This window comes from Hippopotamus amphibius, chromosome 1 (genome assembly GCF_030028045.1).
Source record: "Hippopotamus amphibius kiboko isolate mHipAmp2 chromosome 1, mHipAmp2.hap2, whole genome shotgun sequence".
Taxonomy (NCBI): domain Eukaryota; kingdom Metazoa; phylum Chordata; class Mammalia; order Artiodactyla; family Hippopotamidae; genus Hippopotamus; species Hippopotamus amphibius.
This window is the reverse complement of record NC_080186.1, coordinates 12,675,207-12,690,605: the sequence shown is the minus strand read 5'-3', so window position 1 is coordinate 12,690,605 and position 15,399 is coordinate 12,675,207. Positions and strand designations below refer to the sequence as shown.

The 15,399-nt window shown below is 51.0% G+C and overlaps 1 protein-coding gene across 1 annotated transcript in view; it reads left to right on the top strand.

Moving 5' to 3' along the window:
• PADI2 (peptidyl arginine deiminase 2) overlaps positions 1–15,399 on the top strand; it is a 45,186-nt gene that overhangs the window by 24,539 nt on the left and 5,248 nt on the right. The window contains exons 7-13 of the mRNA XM_057744487.1: positions 3,815–3,993; positions 6,601–6,704; positions 7,855–7,966; positions 8,505–8,612; positions 11,470–11,621; positions 13,449–13,593; positions 14,358–14,451. Coding sequence (XP_057600470.1) covers positions 3,815–3,993; positions 6,601–6,704; positions 7,855–7,966; positions 8,505–8,612; positions 11,470–11,621; positions 13,449–13,593; positions 14,358–14,451 — 894 coding nt within the window. The remainder of the gene's footprint in view (positions 1–3,814; positions 3,994–6,600; positions 6,705–7,854; positions 7,967–8,504; positions 8,613–11,469; positions 11,622–13,448; positions 13,594–14,357; positions 14,452–15,399) is intronic.

Here is a 15,399-nt window from a genome sequence, read left to right as displayed (position 1 = left end):
GTATATTGTGTCATATCGTGACACTCAGCCTGTTGCGGCTAGGGACACCTGGACGTTATCTAGAGCGTCTCTTTGTTGATGGCAGTGGACTGAGATCTGGCCGTTAACCACGTCCCTCCCCCTCACTGCCATCTGAGATGGGTCCTGAGCAGACAAGAAAAAGAGGAACCGAGGCTGCGAGTGCTTTGAGATGCTGTTCCCCCCCAGCCTGTCTTATCTGGGCTGCCATCCTGCAGGTGGGGGTGGGGCAGTGTTACTGACACAGCGATGATCCCAGAATAGTTTCCCACAAAACTGGAATCCCGGGTGACTCCTTGGTGCCACGCTAAAGAACGGGATGAAAAATAGTTCATCTGTGGCACAGTTTCCTTCTCTTCCTTTTCTTCCATGCAGGCATTTGGGGGTTTTGTCAAAATCCAGGTACACCTGTGGATGAGAATATGTTGTGTTGCATGAATGTCCTATATCCCCTGTGTCCGCCAAGGCTCGAGGGGCTGGGCTGGAGGCTGAGGAACCCCGCGGGGGAGCTCTAGAGCCCAAGAGGTTCAAATCCTGCATCTGGGCAAGTCTACTCACCAGCCCGGGCCTTGGGTTCCTCATCTGTGATGTGACTCGGGGCTACGGAGAGGCCTGACTGTCCCCGCTGGTGATAGAGATTAGATGAGGAGCACAAGTCCACACTCAGTAGCCGGCCGGTGGAACGCTCTCTATAGATGGCACTTGTTGCTATGGGGGGCCTATTATTATGATTATTAATTACAGTAAGTCCCCTACATACGAACGAGTTTCGTTCCAAGAGCACTTTCATAAGTCCAATTTGTTCGTAAGTCCAACAAAGTTAGCCTAAGTACACAACTAAAACACTCAGAGGGCAAGCTGCAGTTTCACTTATGCCTGACGTTGATGGAACGCACGTTCACATCTTTGAAAGTTCGCAGCTTGAAAGTTTGAAGGTAGGGAACTTACTGTATAATGGTAGAACTGGACAGGCGTCTCCAGTGCTGTTAGGAAGACCCAGATGTCTGTGCTCTAGCCTCAGATTCTGCCCCAGGATCCCAAAGTTGGGACTTGACCTCTTCCTACAAGGATGCAATGACCAACTTGTCCCAGTTTGCCCAGGATTTTCCTGGTTTTAGCACTAAAAATCCCTCATTCCGGAAAATCCGTCAATCCTGGACAAACCAGGATGGTTGGTCACACTATCAAAGCATCTTCTTGGGAGGTGCAAAGGCTCCAAAGTGACCAGAAGCCTTATGCCACGTGCCAGCCTGCAGGGCTGTTGCCTGGGGCTAAGGTGAGGTCAGGGTGGCCAGAGCCGTCCAGCCCAAGGCACGTGGGCTGCTCAACAGAGGGGCATTGTTGGTGCCTGCAGGGAGAGCTGGCCTCCCTCAGGCAGGCCTGCACCCAGCTGGGGGCGGGGGATGGGGGGTGGGGGAAGGAGGCTCCTCAGGACAGTGGCCGAATTGTTCCCATCAAGTAATCAATCCGCCCGGAGCTGGCCCAAGACACCCAGAAGAGAGGCACATGTAAATTGCATGCCATAGAAGGAAAAAACTGCATGCAGATGGGCAAGAAAGTGTCCTTCCACCTGGCCCAGCTCCCCTGCCAGACCCCCACCCTCCCAGGCCCAGGTGGAGCCCACACACACGTACACACACACCTGGCTGCCCAGAGCCCTGGGGAAGTTTTGGAATTTTCTGCAAAGACAAGTCAGCTTCTTAGGCCTGAGATCTCTTTCCTAACATCAGTTCAAGTGCAGCTGGGGGAGAATTTTTTTAATTATGCAGAGCCATCTGTATCAACTCAGTGATTGGGACGCAAGGCATACGTTGTCTTTTCTGAGTGAGAAGGACTTCACTTTCTGTCTCGAGCTGTTCCTTGGGACACCCTATGTCTGAGTCTCTATGCCTCATTTCTTGGGCCCACCTAAGGGAAAGTGAGGTGAGATATTTTTCTTTGCCTTCTGTTCCTGAGCTGTTCAATGAAAAGGTCATGAATTTTGCAATAAGGGGTGTGCTGACACCTTCATGGGCTCTCATAATAGTAATACCAGCAGGTCCCAGCTGTGTTACCGATGGTTACCCTTGGTACCGAGCTTACCTCAATTCCTGATGCTGTCATTTTATCTTGCAAGGACCCTGTGGCATAAGTATTATTATCTCCCATTTAACAGATGAGTAAACTGAGGCTCAGGGAGGTTAAGTGAATGCTCTGAGGTTTTGCAGCTTGTAAGCCAGAGAGGTACTTGAACCCACATCTCTCTGACTCTGAAAGTCATAACCATTAAGGTAACCCGCCCTCAATGAGATGTATAAGGAGGGTCTAGTTGAGCGCATTGTCCTACGTGAGGAGCCACCCCGAGCCTGGGCTTTGCTGGTTCCTCCATTCATTTTGCAGGTTTTAATCAAGCACCCTATTCACGCCAGGACTGTTCTAGTTACGTGTTCTACCCCTGGGATGACTGGTCATTAATCACTCCCATTGTTGTTGACAACAGCGCTAAGCTGAGCCTGATTCTGCCCTTCCAGCTCTGCAGGGCATAAAGAAACTCCTTCTGGAACTGCATAGGGTCCTACCTCCATGCCTTTGGCAATGCAAGTATCTCCTCACTGCACCCCACCTCTGCTGCCCACCCCCCAAGGGTATCTCAAAGACTGCCTTTCTCTGCTGAAACTCCTCCCAGCCCGCCTCCCTTCTCCTGCCCTGCTCACCCCCGTAACCCCACGGCCTCTCTCACCCCGGGCTCTCTCACCCCGTAGCTCTACTATGACGCTTCCCACATCTGCGCCATCTCACCATCAGCTGAGCACTGCTCCCAGACAGAGGGGCTGCATCCTGACCTTCTCTGGTTCCCCCGGAGGTCCTTACCCATGTGGTCACAGAGGAGTAACTCAATACACATGCTCCGAATTGGCCTGAAAATTCTCCCATAGGAAGTGGTGTGGGAGCCATTGGTTCATTCAGTAGATATTTATTTATTAAATACAACCTGCACTGGACCAGGCCTGTCTCAGCCCCCAAGCAGGGGACAGTCTCTCAGGGCCAACAACTAAACACTGAGATCATGTCCACTTAAAAGCTGTGATGGGGAAGGACAGGGGCTATGGAAGCTCCAGGAAGAGCCCCTGGCTTCGTCTCTGGGGGGTCTGGGCACGATTCCCAGAAGTGACACAAATCAAGGCGTTAAAGAAGGCGGGAAACAACTCTTCCAAGCAGAGGGAACAGTGCTGTGAAGAGCTGGGTGGTTTCAGTGGGGCAGGGGCGTGGGAGAAACCAGCCTTTCCTCCCAGCACAGCCAGACACCCACACGCCAATGTGGCTTCCATTATATGGAGGGGACTTTGGGGCACAAATGGGCAATTTGGTGTTTTATTTATATAAAAGGGAGGAGAGGTTGGGGTTCAGAATTAGACAGGGATTTGAATCTGGCTATACGACTCCACACAAGCCATTTCTTCTTTCTGGGACTCAGTTTCCTGCTCTGTAAAATGGGAACAGCAATTCCCTTCCTTGACACCACTGGCTGCCCGGTCCTCTGCTGCTGTCATTTCATGTCCCCTTCCTGGGAAAGTTAGCTTGTATAATAGACGAGGAAGCTGGAAGCCAGGGAGGGAGTCTGGTTCAGTGCCACCCGGCTAGGGCCCAGCAGTGCTGGGACGATGACCAGGCCACGGCCCTTCTGGTGGCGTTTTCTGCTTGTGCTTTTCTCTCTGTGTCTAGAGGACAAGTTTCTCTGCCAGCGTGTCCCCCCATCAGTGACCCTGCCCAGTGGATGCTTGCGGGTGGGGCCTGACATTGGTCCTTCTTCCTCCAGACCCGTTTTTCGGCCAGCGATATGTCCACATCCTGGGCCGGCGGAAGCTCTACCACGTGGTCAAGTACACAGGTGGCTCCGCGGAGCTGCTGTTCTTCGTGGAAGGCCTTCGTTTTCCTGACGAGGGCTTCTCGGGCCTGGTCTCCATCCACGTCAGCCTGCTGGAGTATATGGCCCAGGTGAGGGCTCCAGGCCTCCACCGGGAGGGGCTGCCCTAGGGGCTGGGTGGGGTTTCTTCTTGAGGGCCCCTCCCAGGAGGGTCCCCAATATGTTCCACTCCCCTCAAAGCACCAGCGGGGAGGGTAGACCTAGATGCCCCCACCACCCACATGTGTCTGCCAGGGTCCTCTAAGCTATGCTCTGGGGATCCTTCTTACTGTAACTACTCCCCAGAATGCTCTACAGGTGATTTTTTTCTGACCTCATGCCTGTCCCCGGTCTGCCCTTCTTCCTGCAGAAAGTGGGCTTAGTTCTGAGTCACAGAGCCCCGAATGGTTAGCACAAGAAACAAACGAGGCCACCCACGTGTGCCCTCTTCATCCCTCCCTGCTGGCCCCACACCCTAGCTGGGGATTCTCCCAACGCTGACCACAGGCCGAACCCCAAATCCCAGTCCCAGGCCATGTCCCCTCCCTGTGGCCAGACCTTTCACCCACCTTTGCTCTTGGTTTTGGGAAACTTGACGAGAAGAGAGCACCTGCCCCTCTAGAGGAAAAGCACCCTCCCCCTCCCAGCTTAGGGTGTGTCCTGCCCACAAGGACCTCTCATCACAAACTGCAGCCCCAGACCCCTGTCTCTCAGGCCCACCCCCACTTTGCTCAGATATAGGGAGGGACCTGGCTGCCCTCTCACAGGGTTTCTTCCTCAGTTTCTCTCCGGGACCACTTCGGGGCAGGATGCTGTGGGCTCTGCCAGGGGTGAAGCTGGGTCTTGCTTAGATTTATAGGAGGGGCTCCAGAGTCAGACAGGCCAGGTTTGAGCCCATGAGACATTGAGCAAGTAAATTTATTCCCTGTACCTTAGTTTCCCCATTTGAAAACAGAAATGACAAATGCTTCTGCTTCCTGGGGTGGTTGTAAGCATCCAAGCTTGTGAGAACTCATTTACAGAGCACCCTCGAGTCCCTGGGAAGACGAAAAGGCAGAAAAAGCAGAGCTAACAAGACGGGGTGGGGCAGGGGCTTCTCCTGCTCCCCCAGAGCCTGGAGCGGCTTGGCCATCAGTGTCTCTCAGAATGGCCCCTCCAACGGACACCAGCAGAGACTCAAAAGGCAGACACATGCAGGAAAGGTCACCCCCATCCTCCCCACCAAGGGCAGGGGCCGGTTTCCTGTGGCTTCCTGAAGCCAGCCTTGCAAAGGAATCATATAGCATCTTCCCTCAGTTTCCAGGCAAGCTTCCCGAACCTTCTTTAAAGGACAATCTGGACATAGCAAAATTTCCCCCAATAACGTTAAAATGCTCACACATAGAAAAGGGCAAAGTGCCCAGAGCAGAAAAAGAGGAAGGCCAGGGCTGGCTCAGCCATCATGTGAGCTGATTTCAGGAAGAGAACTTTGATGCAGTGAGATCAGACAGTGGTTGAGTGTGGGCTCGGCAGCCAGGCTGCCTGGGTTTAAATAGAGGCTCTACCCCTTACTAACCACGAGACCTTGGACAGCTGTGGGACTTGGTCTCCCCAACTATAAAACAGGGATTATAACACTCTACCCCCTGGGGTTATTGTAAAGCAGAAGTGAAATCCCACATGTGAAAATAGGATCTGGCACACCATAAATGCTCGGTAATGTACTATTTTATTGGTTTCACCCACCTTGGAAGGCAGAAGTGAAAAGCACCCTGACAAGACTTTTTTTTTTTAATACATCTTTATTGGAGTATAATTGCTTTACAATGTTGTGTTAGTTTCTGCTGTACAACAAAGTGAATCAGCTATATTTATACATTTATCCCCATATCCCCTCCCTCTTGAGCCTCCCTCCCGCAATCCCCATCCCACCCCTCTAGGTCATCACCAAGCACCGAGCTGATCTCCCTGGGCTCTGCGGCAGCTTCCCACTAGCCATCTGTTTTACATTGGGTAGTATATATATGTCAATGCTGCTCTCTCACTACGGCCCAGCCTCCCCTTTCCCCCCTGTGTCCTCAAGGCTGTTCTCTACATCTGCGTCTTTATTCCTGCCCTGCCACTAGCTCCATCAGTACCATTTTTCTAGATCCCATATGTATGCGTTAGCATATGGTATTTGTTTTTCTCCTTCTGACTTACTTAACTCTGTATGACAGACTCTAGGTCCATCCGCCTCACTACAGGTAACTCAATTCGTGCCTTTTTAATGGCTAATATTCCATTGTATATATGTGCCACATCTTTATCCATGTATCCTGACAAGACTTTATTTTTAGATTGATTGATTGATTGATTTTTAAGCTCTTTATGGAAGTATAATTGCTTTACACTGTTGTGCCAGTTTTTGCTGTACAACAAAGTGAATCAGCTGTATTTATACATAAATCCCCATACCCCCTCCCTCTCACCTGCAGCTCCTTCCCTCCCTCCCTATCCCAGCCCTCTAAGTCATCACTAATCATCGAGTTGATCTCCCTGTGTCATGCAGCAGCTTCCCACTAGCTATCTATTTCACATCTGGTAGTGTATACATGTCTATGCTACTCTCTCACTTGGTCCCAGCTTCCCCTTCACCACCCACTCCGTGTCCTCAAGTCCGTTCTCTACATCTGCCTGACCAGACTTTTTGATCCCCTCCTCTTCTTTCCCACACCCAGGAGATCCCCCTGACACCCATCTTCACGGACACCGTGACGTTCCGGATCGCTCCATGGATCATGACCCCCACCATCCTGCCTCCCGTGTCGGTGTTCGTGTGCTGGTGAGCAGGAGGCGCAGGGCAGAGAGTGGCTAAAGCTGGGGCTTCAGGGGCAGACAGGCCTGAGTTCAGATCATGCTCTGTTACCAGCTGTGTGACCATGAGCAGCTCACTTGGCCTCTCTGTGCCTCTGTTTCTCTGAGACGCTGACATCACAGAGTCACTGGTAGGATTAAGTGAGATGAAGCAGGCAAAGTATTCATCCGAGGTCCTGGCACAGAGGTTTTGTGCTCTAAAAATAATAGTAACCATTTCTTTCCCGTATCTTTTTTTTTTTTAATTTATTTTTGGCTGCGTTGGGTCTTCGTTGCTATGCGCAGGCTTTCTCTAGTTGCGGCAAGCAGGGGCTACTCCTTGCTGCGGTGCGCAGGCTTCTCATTGTGGTGGCTTCTCTTGTTGCAGAGCACGGGCTCTAGGCGTGCCAGCTTCAGTAGTTGCAGCATGTGCACTCAGTGCATCACATGGGCCCTAGAGCATGCAGGCTGCAGTAGTTGTGTCTTGCGGGCTCAGTATTTGCAGCTCATGGGCTCTAGAGCACAGGCTTGGTTGCTCTGCGACATGTGGAATCTTCATGGACCAGGGATCAAGCCCATGTCCCCTACACTGGCAGGTGGATTCTTAACCACGGTGCCATCAGGGAAGTCCCTTCCATACCTTCTTGGCCCATACTGTGTAGTCACGAACCTCCTCTACAAAAATATTCATCCAACAATTTTTTTTATTGAGCATCTATTATGTGCTAGATAGCCACAGTGAGATGAGAGGCAGGGAAGAGAAGCACCTGCAGGTGATACTGGCCACACCACCTGGCCACACACCCCTGTGGTCCTGGACCCATCCCCTGCCTCCGTGCCAGGCATAGCTCTTCCTTGGAAATCTGGGGAGTTAGAGATGTAAGGCTTTGGGGCAGGTGGGGGTGAGAATTCCCCTCCTCGTTTTGTTTGTTCATGACCTTGGTAGACACTGCATGAGGGGATGAGTTTGCTTGGCATTTGATTCCTACAGCCTTTGCAAAGGTGCCTGTAAGCACAGATGTGGCCTCATCTGCCCAGCACAGCCCAGAGGTGCCAGCTGCTGTTGCCACCTCAGTGAGCTGGCCCTCAACCCTCCTCACCCTCCCTCCTGGCCTTCCCCTCTTCCCTACATTTCTCAGCATGAAGGACAATTACCTGTTCCTGAAAGAGGTGAAGAACCTGGTTGAGAAAACCAACTGTGAACTGAAGGTCTGCTTCCAGTACATGAACCGGGGAGACCGCTGGATCCAGGTGAGGAAGCCCAGGCTGGGAGGGACATGGCCCAGGGCTCAGGCAAGATGAGGCAGCTTAATGTCAATACCCTGATGCCCAGCTGCTCCACGTATGTGAATTCTGTCATCAGATTACATGTGCACATGTGCGCAGGGAGAGAAATGTGCAGGGCAATTCACTGCAGCTTCTTAGAGTAGCAGAAGACTGTAAAACAACCTAAATGTCCACCCATGGGGGAAGGAGGTGACCAAATGATTGGACAGCCTTTCTGTGGAGTACTATACAACAGCTAAAAAGAAGCCAATCTATAAATATAGAATGTGTCTTCAAGTTAAGGTGTTACGTGCAGGAAAATGTACGCAGATGTTACCAGTTACGTTTTTTTAAATAGGGTCAGTGTGAGTACAGACATGCTTGGCATGTGCAGAGACTATCGAGGAAGGGTATGTAGGAAACCACTGTCATCGTGCGCTTTGGGAGGAGAAATGGGGAGGCTGGCTGGTATTCCCTGGGGCTCCCTGGGCTCGTCTGATGGCTCTTCCTGGTGTCCCCACAGGATGAAATCGAGTTTGGCTATATCGAGGCCCCCCACAAAGGCTTCCCTGTGGTGCTGGACTCCCCCAGAGATGGAAGCCTGAAGGATTTCCCAGTGAAGCAGCTCCTGGTGAGATGCTGAGGGCCACCTTGGGGGATGGGGAAGGGCACAATCCTGGGGACTCTTACAGGACAGAGTGATTGGGAGGCCTCGGGCACCCTTGGCAAATTAGTCTACTGCAAGTTAGTCTGTCGCCTCCATCTTCTCATCTGCAAAATGGGTCAGTGGGATAATACCCTCTAACATCCTTTCCTGCTCTGATAATTGATGGTTTTTCAACGCATGGAGAGTTTTCTCATGGGAAATGAGAGCTATGGGAGACAGAGGCCTGACTCCTGGCACTGCCTCACCTCCAACTTGCAACAAAATAACTTTCAAAGAGCAAAATTATAGTTAAGCAATTGTCGAAAAGCATGGTTCCAACTTCGAAGCTCATTAAAGCTGTGATTTTTCAGTTCATGAGTTTTTTTTTTTTTAATGCAGAATGTTTTATTTATTATTTTTTGGGGGGGGTACACCAAGTTCAATCATCTGTTTTTATACACATATCCCCGTATTCCCTCCCTCCCTCGACTCCCCCCCACCCTCCCTCGAGTCCCCCCCATCCTCCCCCTCCCAGTCCTCTAAGGCATCTTCCACCCTCAAGTTGAACACTCTTTGTTATACAACAATTTCCCAATGGCTATCTATTTTACAGTTGGTAGTATATATATGTCTGTGCTACTCTCTTGCTTCGTCTCAGCTTCCCCTACAACCCCCCTCCCCCTCCCAAACCTCGAGTTCTCCAGTCCATTCTCTGCATCTGCGTCCTTATTCTTGTCACTGAGTTCATCAGTACCATTTTTAGATTCCGTATATGTGAGTTAGCATACAATATTTGTCTTTCTCTTTCTGATTTACTTCTTACTTACTTACTTTTTAAAAAGCAATCTGACCCCCAGCCCCAATTCTAGAGGTCATTACTACTCCCCTTTTACGCCCTCAACAATCAACTGAATGAGGACAGAACCAAAATCAGTCTTTTTTGTCCTTACCTTCCACCCTGAACAGGCAGGAGGAGGCTTGGACGCAGCACGAAACGGACACTGGGGTAGATCGGGGGCTTTCCCAAGGTCACACGCAGCACGGCCTCCTATGAGACATCAGGGCTACTCAGAGGCAACTCTTTGCCAGCTCCATACCTGCTTCTTGAGAACATTCACTAATCTAGTCCCCTTATCACAGGGAGGATGGCAGAGCCAGTGGTGTGAGCACAAAGCTCTGAAATACCAGACAGACCTGGCCTTGGGTCCCACTTCCACCCCTTAGCAGCAGTGTGACCTTGGGCAAGCAACTTAACCTCCTCAAGCCTCAGTTTGCTCAGCTGTAAAATGGGGACGGAAACACTATCCATCTCACGGGCTTGTTGTGAAGGTTGAAGGCATTACATAAGGCATCCGTGCTGCTCCTGATACAATGACTATTATTAGCTGTTGTTCTGGTTCTCATTCCACAGCCCAGGACACTGTCCTCGGTGAGGACTGTCATTTCCTCCAACAGGAGGGGCAGTAGAGCAGCCAGTGGTTGCCGCAGACGTGAGAACCAAGGCCTCTCAAATCCTGCTCTTACTCCTCTTTCTTCCTGGGACACCACCTGCCTTCAGTGTCCCAGGCTGGCCTGGTACCCGGGCCACCAGACTGCACTGTTCCTGGAAGCCTGGGCCAAGCCCAGCTTTGTGCTGCGTGCCTGCCCACCCATGTGAAGCTGTAAAGCCCCAGCTTCCCCAGCCTCTGGCAAATCACACCTTACCATCTGGGGCTCCCAGGCAAGAAAACACTAAGCTGCAGCCATTCACCCCACTGGGCACAGCTGTCCCATGAGCCTCTAAGCTGGGCCAGGATAAGCCACATCTTCTCACTCTGTGGTTTTTATTAGATTTTTGTCAGACAAGCTTAGTTCCAGCCCCAGGACAAGCTCCCAAGCAAGATCCCTACTTTTTTACCAAAAAATCATGAAAGGAAAGTTAAAATTTGGGGGTTGGGGGGTGGGGGTGGGGCGGTCACTGGGGTTATATCGCGTAACTGCAGTCTGTTGGAGCTCTGTGCTAAGAAGGATTCTGAGGCTATATCTGGGCTCCATGAACAAATATGGTTAGTTGGGAATGGGTTGGGATGGTATATATGTTACATATTTGCCATTCCTGCATGTATTGGTCAGCTTTGACTTGGTAAGACTGCAGTAACAAACAGCCCCCGTATCTCAACAGCTGGCAAAAGCAAAGGTCCATTTCTTGCTCGCATTAAGAGATGAGTGGAGATGTCAATAGCACAAAATGAGGGCCAATCCTGAAGTCACCAATATGTCTCCGTGTTTAAGAAATAGAGCCATAGGGGCTTCCTAGGTGGTGCAGTGGTTAAGAATCCGCCTGCCAATGCAGGGAACACGGGTCCGATCCCTGCTCCAGGAAGATCCCACATGCCGCAGAGCAACTAAGCCCATGTGTCACAACTATTGAGACTGCCTGCCTAGAGCCCGTGCTTCACAACAAGAGAAGCTATGGCAATGAAGAGCCTGTGCAACAAAACAAAGAATAGCCCCCACTTACCACAACTAGAGAAAGCCCGTGTGCAGCAATGAAGACCCAACACAGCCAATTAATTACCAAAAATAAAGAGGCACATACAGAGACCCAGATTGGCACACACAGACACTCATATATTCATATTCACACTCACACACATACTAACACACTCACAAACTCAGCCTCCCCACGCCAGGGCCCTATTCATCAGTGGGAATAAGAAGAGCATGGGTGACCCCTCCAGAGGCTAAGTGCCCACAGGGCCAGACCAAAGGTGGTAAAAGGTGGTCATCAGAGGGTGACTGGGTTGGGACTAAGGGCTTCTGGCCGCAGGAGACTAATAACGAATGTGTGCCCCCTGCCCAGGGCCCAGATTTTGGCTATGTGACCCGGGAACCCCTCTTTGAGCCTGTCACCAGCCTTGATTCCTTTGGGAACCTGGAGGTCAGCCCACCAGTGACCGTGAATGGCAAGACATACCCACTGGGCCGAATCCTTATTGGGAGCAGCTTTCCTCTGTAAGAGAAGCCAGGGTGGGCCTGGTGGGGGTGGGGGGTGGCAGGGGTGGCAGGGAGCAGGAGGCGGGGGGCAGAGTTATTGTTTCCCTTTAGGAGCAGACTGGGTTGCTTGTACATGGAGTGATTGGCTGGGAGAATTAACCTCTCTCATGACTCTCTGACAAGATACAGACACTCTTGGAAAGAAAACCAAGTTAGCCTTTACATCTTAGTATGAATTAGGATCTAACATAAAACTAAATAAATAAGCCCCTTTTCAAAATGATAATGAGATTATAAAGCAGGTGGGGAAGGGATGAAGGAGTTCAAAGAAGGAATACTGAAAAAGGATGAGGGGGGGTATACCAACAAATCCTCAGGGGTGCCCATACATGAAAGAACATGAGAAGACATGGCCCTGCCCCAAAGCCTAAGTCCCTGGCTCCCTGGCCTGTCCACAACACCCTCGCTCCCTCCCCAGGTGACCCACCAGTCAATGAAAAAGCAGGTTCTTCCTTAGTTAGGGCAGAGGCTGGGGAGAAAATGAGTACCGTGGGTCCTCACCTCATAAAAGGGCTGCCAGGAACCTGCACATTCAGAATCAGCCAGGACTTGGGCATCAAGTCCCTGTAAGCCACATGGGATGTTCTACCTTCTAGGGGAGGCCACTGGCACAGGCAGTGACCATTTGCCCACCTGCCCTCCTTTTCCCTCCACTCAACAGTCACGCATCCATTTAGCAGATATTTCCCAAGCACCAGCCAAGTGCTCAGCTCTGTGTCAGGCATAGGGTTTCAAAGGTGAAGCCCAGCCCCCACCTTCCATGAGATGGTGGAGATCACAGACGTGAAACGGAGTTTTTTGTGTACAGTGATAGAATGATATAGAGCCAGAGAAGGAGGAGTCCCTAGCCCCCTTGGAGAGTTCAGGGGGGCTCTTCTTAGAGACAGATAGCTATTGAGAGTCTTCTCTGTGCCAGGCATTGTTCTAGACTCTGAGGAGACAGCAGTGAGCAAAAGAGACAAAATCCCAGCTCTTGGGGAGTTTTCGATTAGGAATGGGGGCAGTATAGAAAATAAACATGGAAGTAAGCAAATAAATAAGATACTTCTGGGTGCTAATAGGTGCAATGAAGAGGATAAAGTAGGGTACATGATAAAGAGTGATGGGGCAGGGGCACGTTGGCTTTTGTGGTTTTAAGGAAGTGACTTTGGAATTGAGGCTTGGGTGATGAAAAGGAAGCAGCCATGGGAAGATCAAAGGGAAAGAACATTCCAAATAGGAGGAACAGCAAGGACAAAACCTTGGTAACACGTTTAGCATGTGGCTGGAGCAAACAGAACAAGGAGGAAGGGAGGAAGATGAGGTAAGAGAGACAGGCAGGGGCCAGATCAGAGAGGAATTTGTTGGCCACTGTGAAGACTTTGAGTTATATTCTAAGGGTAACGGGGAGATTGAAGACCTCGGGGAGTGTAGAAGCCAGGAAGGGCTTCTTGAAGAGGTGTCACTTGAATTGACTGAAGATTAAAATTGAGACATCACGTCCAGAAAGGACCCCTGAGCACAGAAGCTGCCCTTCTGACACCCTTGGGGACCAAAAACTGGGCTCCATGCCCTTCACGCAGACCATGGCTACAGCTAACATCTCCTTCTTTCCCCTTGGGTTCAAATGCCTTTCTGCCTGTGCCAGGGTCTCTACGACTCAGGCTCCTTCTCATGACTTTTCTGCTGATGCTACACGGGTCCAGGCTGGGTTCTAGAGACTGAACTCCTCCTGCAGACCATCTGATGAGACAGAAACAGTGGGCAACCTTCTGAAGAACTGCCTCCTCCCCAATCCCACCCCAGGTCCGGTGGCCGGAGGATGACCAAGGTGGTGAGAGACTTCCTGCAGGCCCAGCAGGTGCAGGCGCCTGTGGAGCTTTACTCGGACTGGCTGACTGTGGGCCACGTGGATGAGTTCATGACCTTCGCCCCCATCCCAGGCACAAAGGTGAGCTGACCGCTGAGGCTGGAGTGAATAGGATAGTGCAGAACCCCTGTACTACCAGCTCTTGTCAACAGAGGGGGTTATCTAGAGGAAGTGGACCGCACAGAGGAAGAGGAAGTAGGCTGAAGCTGGTTTGTACATTGTTGCTGTGGCAGTAAATGTCTAACCCAATAAATGCAAAATATTAGCATGTCAACCAACATGTAGTCATTATAAAAGTTAATTCATGAGAGATTTTAACATTCTTTTTTCATATTAAGTGTTCAGAATCTGGTGTGTATTCTACTCTTAGCACATCTCAACTGAGACTAGCCACAGTTCAAGTGTCTAGTAACCCCATAGGGCTGGTGGCTCCTGTGCTGGCCCTAATGCTCTAGAGAACAATGCATATGGACCTGGGGCTCTAGAAAGAGGCTCTTTCACTTTCTTTAGTGAAAAGAAACAGCTGTAGTTTCATGCGCTGGAAATTTGGTGCAAATGGCCTGGCCTCTTGGGCGCTTGGAGAAGCTCTTCCTCTCTGTCCAAGGTCACCTTTGACTCTGAGCTTTGACTCGATGGCATTGCTGAGGCGGAGGAATTTCTGTAGCAGGAAGGGTGAGAAACATTCCTCTGAAACAGAGAAAACCCTGCCTGGCAGCCTTTGCTTGGCACGGGGAGGCTTGAGACAATATACAGGTGGGGCCCCAGGTCCTCAGGGCAGGGGCTTCTTCACGCTGCTTGGCCACCTCCTCTCTGCTGACACTGGCCCTCTGGACGGTCTCTTGCAGAAATTCCGGATGCTCATGGCCAGCACCTCGGCCTGCTACAAGCTCTTCCGAGAGAAGCAGAAGGACGGCCACGGGGAGGCCATCATGTTCAAAGGTGAGTGTCCGCCTGGCCTTGACAGAGAGAGGGGAGCTGAGCCCCCAGAGGGACACTCAGGAGGACAGGACAGATGAGCGCTTTGTCCCTGGACACCCAGCTCCTCTTCCTGGGCATCCGGCCCACTCCGGGACTGTGAGGCCACCGTGGTGGAAAGCAGCCCTGGCCTCCGAGACACCATCGAGCTGCCCACGGCCCCTTATGATCTTCGCCAGTGCCTAGTGCTTTTTCGGGACCTAGTGAATACTTCAAATGGCACCAGACCCCAAGGAGAGTTAAACGGTTCAGAACTGACACGCGATCTGCATTTGAGGGGCTTGCGTTTTCGAAAGGGAGATAGAGGAGAATATATACAATGCAGTTTAGGGGCAGGAAGAAAAGTAGGGGTTGACAGACGTGACGTATAGTCACACACCATCGATGTCAGTCCTGTGAGAAATCATCTGCTTAAGTTAGACATCCATGTAATTGGGACAGACAGACTGGGATGAGCTTTGCACTTAAATTAATCATGGAAAGAGAGAAAGCTGATCGGACGGAGACAGGGAGGCAGGTTAGAGAGGCCATGACAATTTCCTATGTGTTTTTCGTAAATTAGTTTTTGTCATTTTTCAGGTTGGCATCTCTAATCCACCTACTCCCAAAAGTCTGCATCTCTGAGGCCGGTTGCTATGTACCTTAGCACCCTCCATGTCCAAAGGCAGTGTTCCTGATAGTGACTGGGGTCTGGAACGGACAAGAGCAACTTAAGACCACCGTCCTTTTTAAATTCCCACTGATAGGAAAGTTTTTTCAGATTGGCAGGCATGAGTCTTGACCTTCTGGAGGCTTCTTTCTATATTAATCCCTCAAAGCTACCCGTAAGATATAGACACTGTTATCTTTGTACAGACAGGTCCAAGGGGTGGTGTGGAGACAGCTCAGGTCCAGGGTGCGACAGCCCTGATC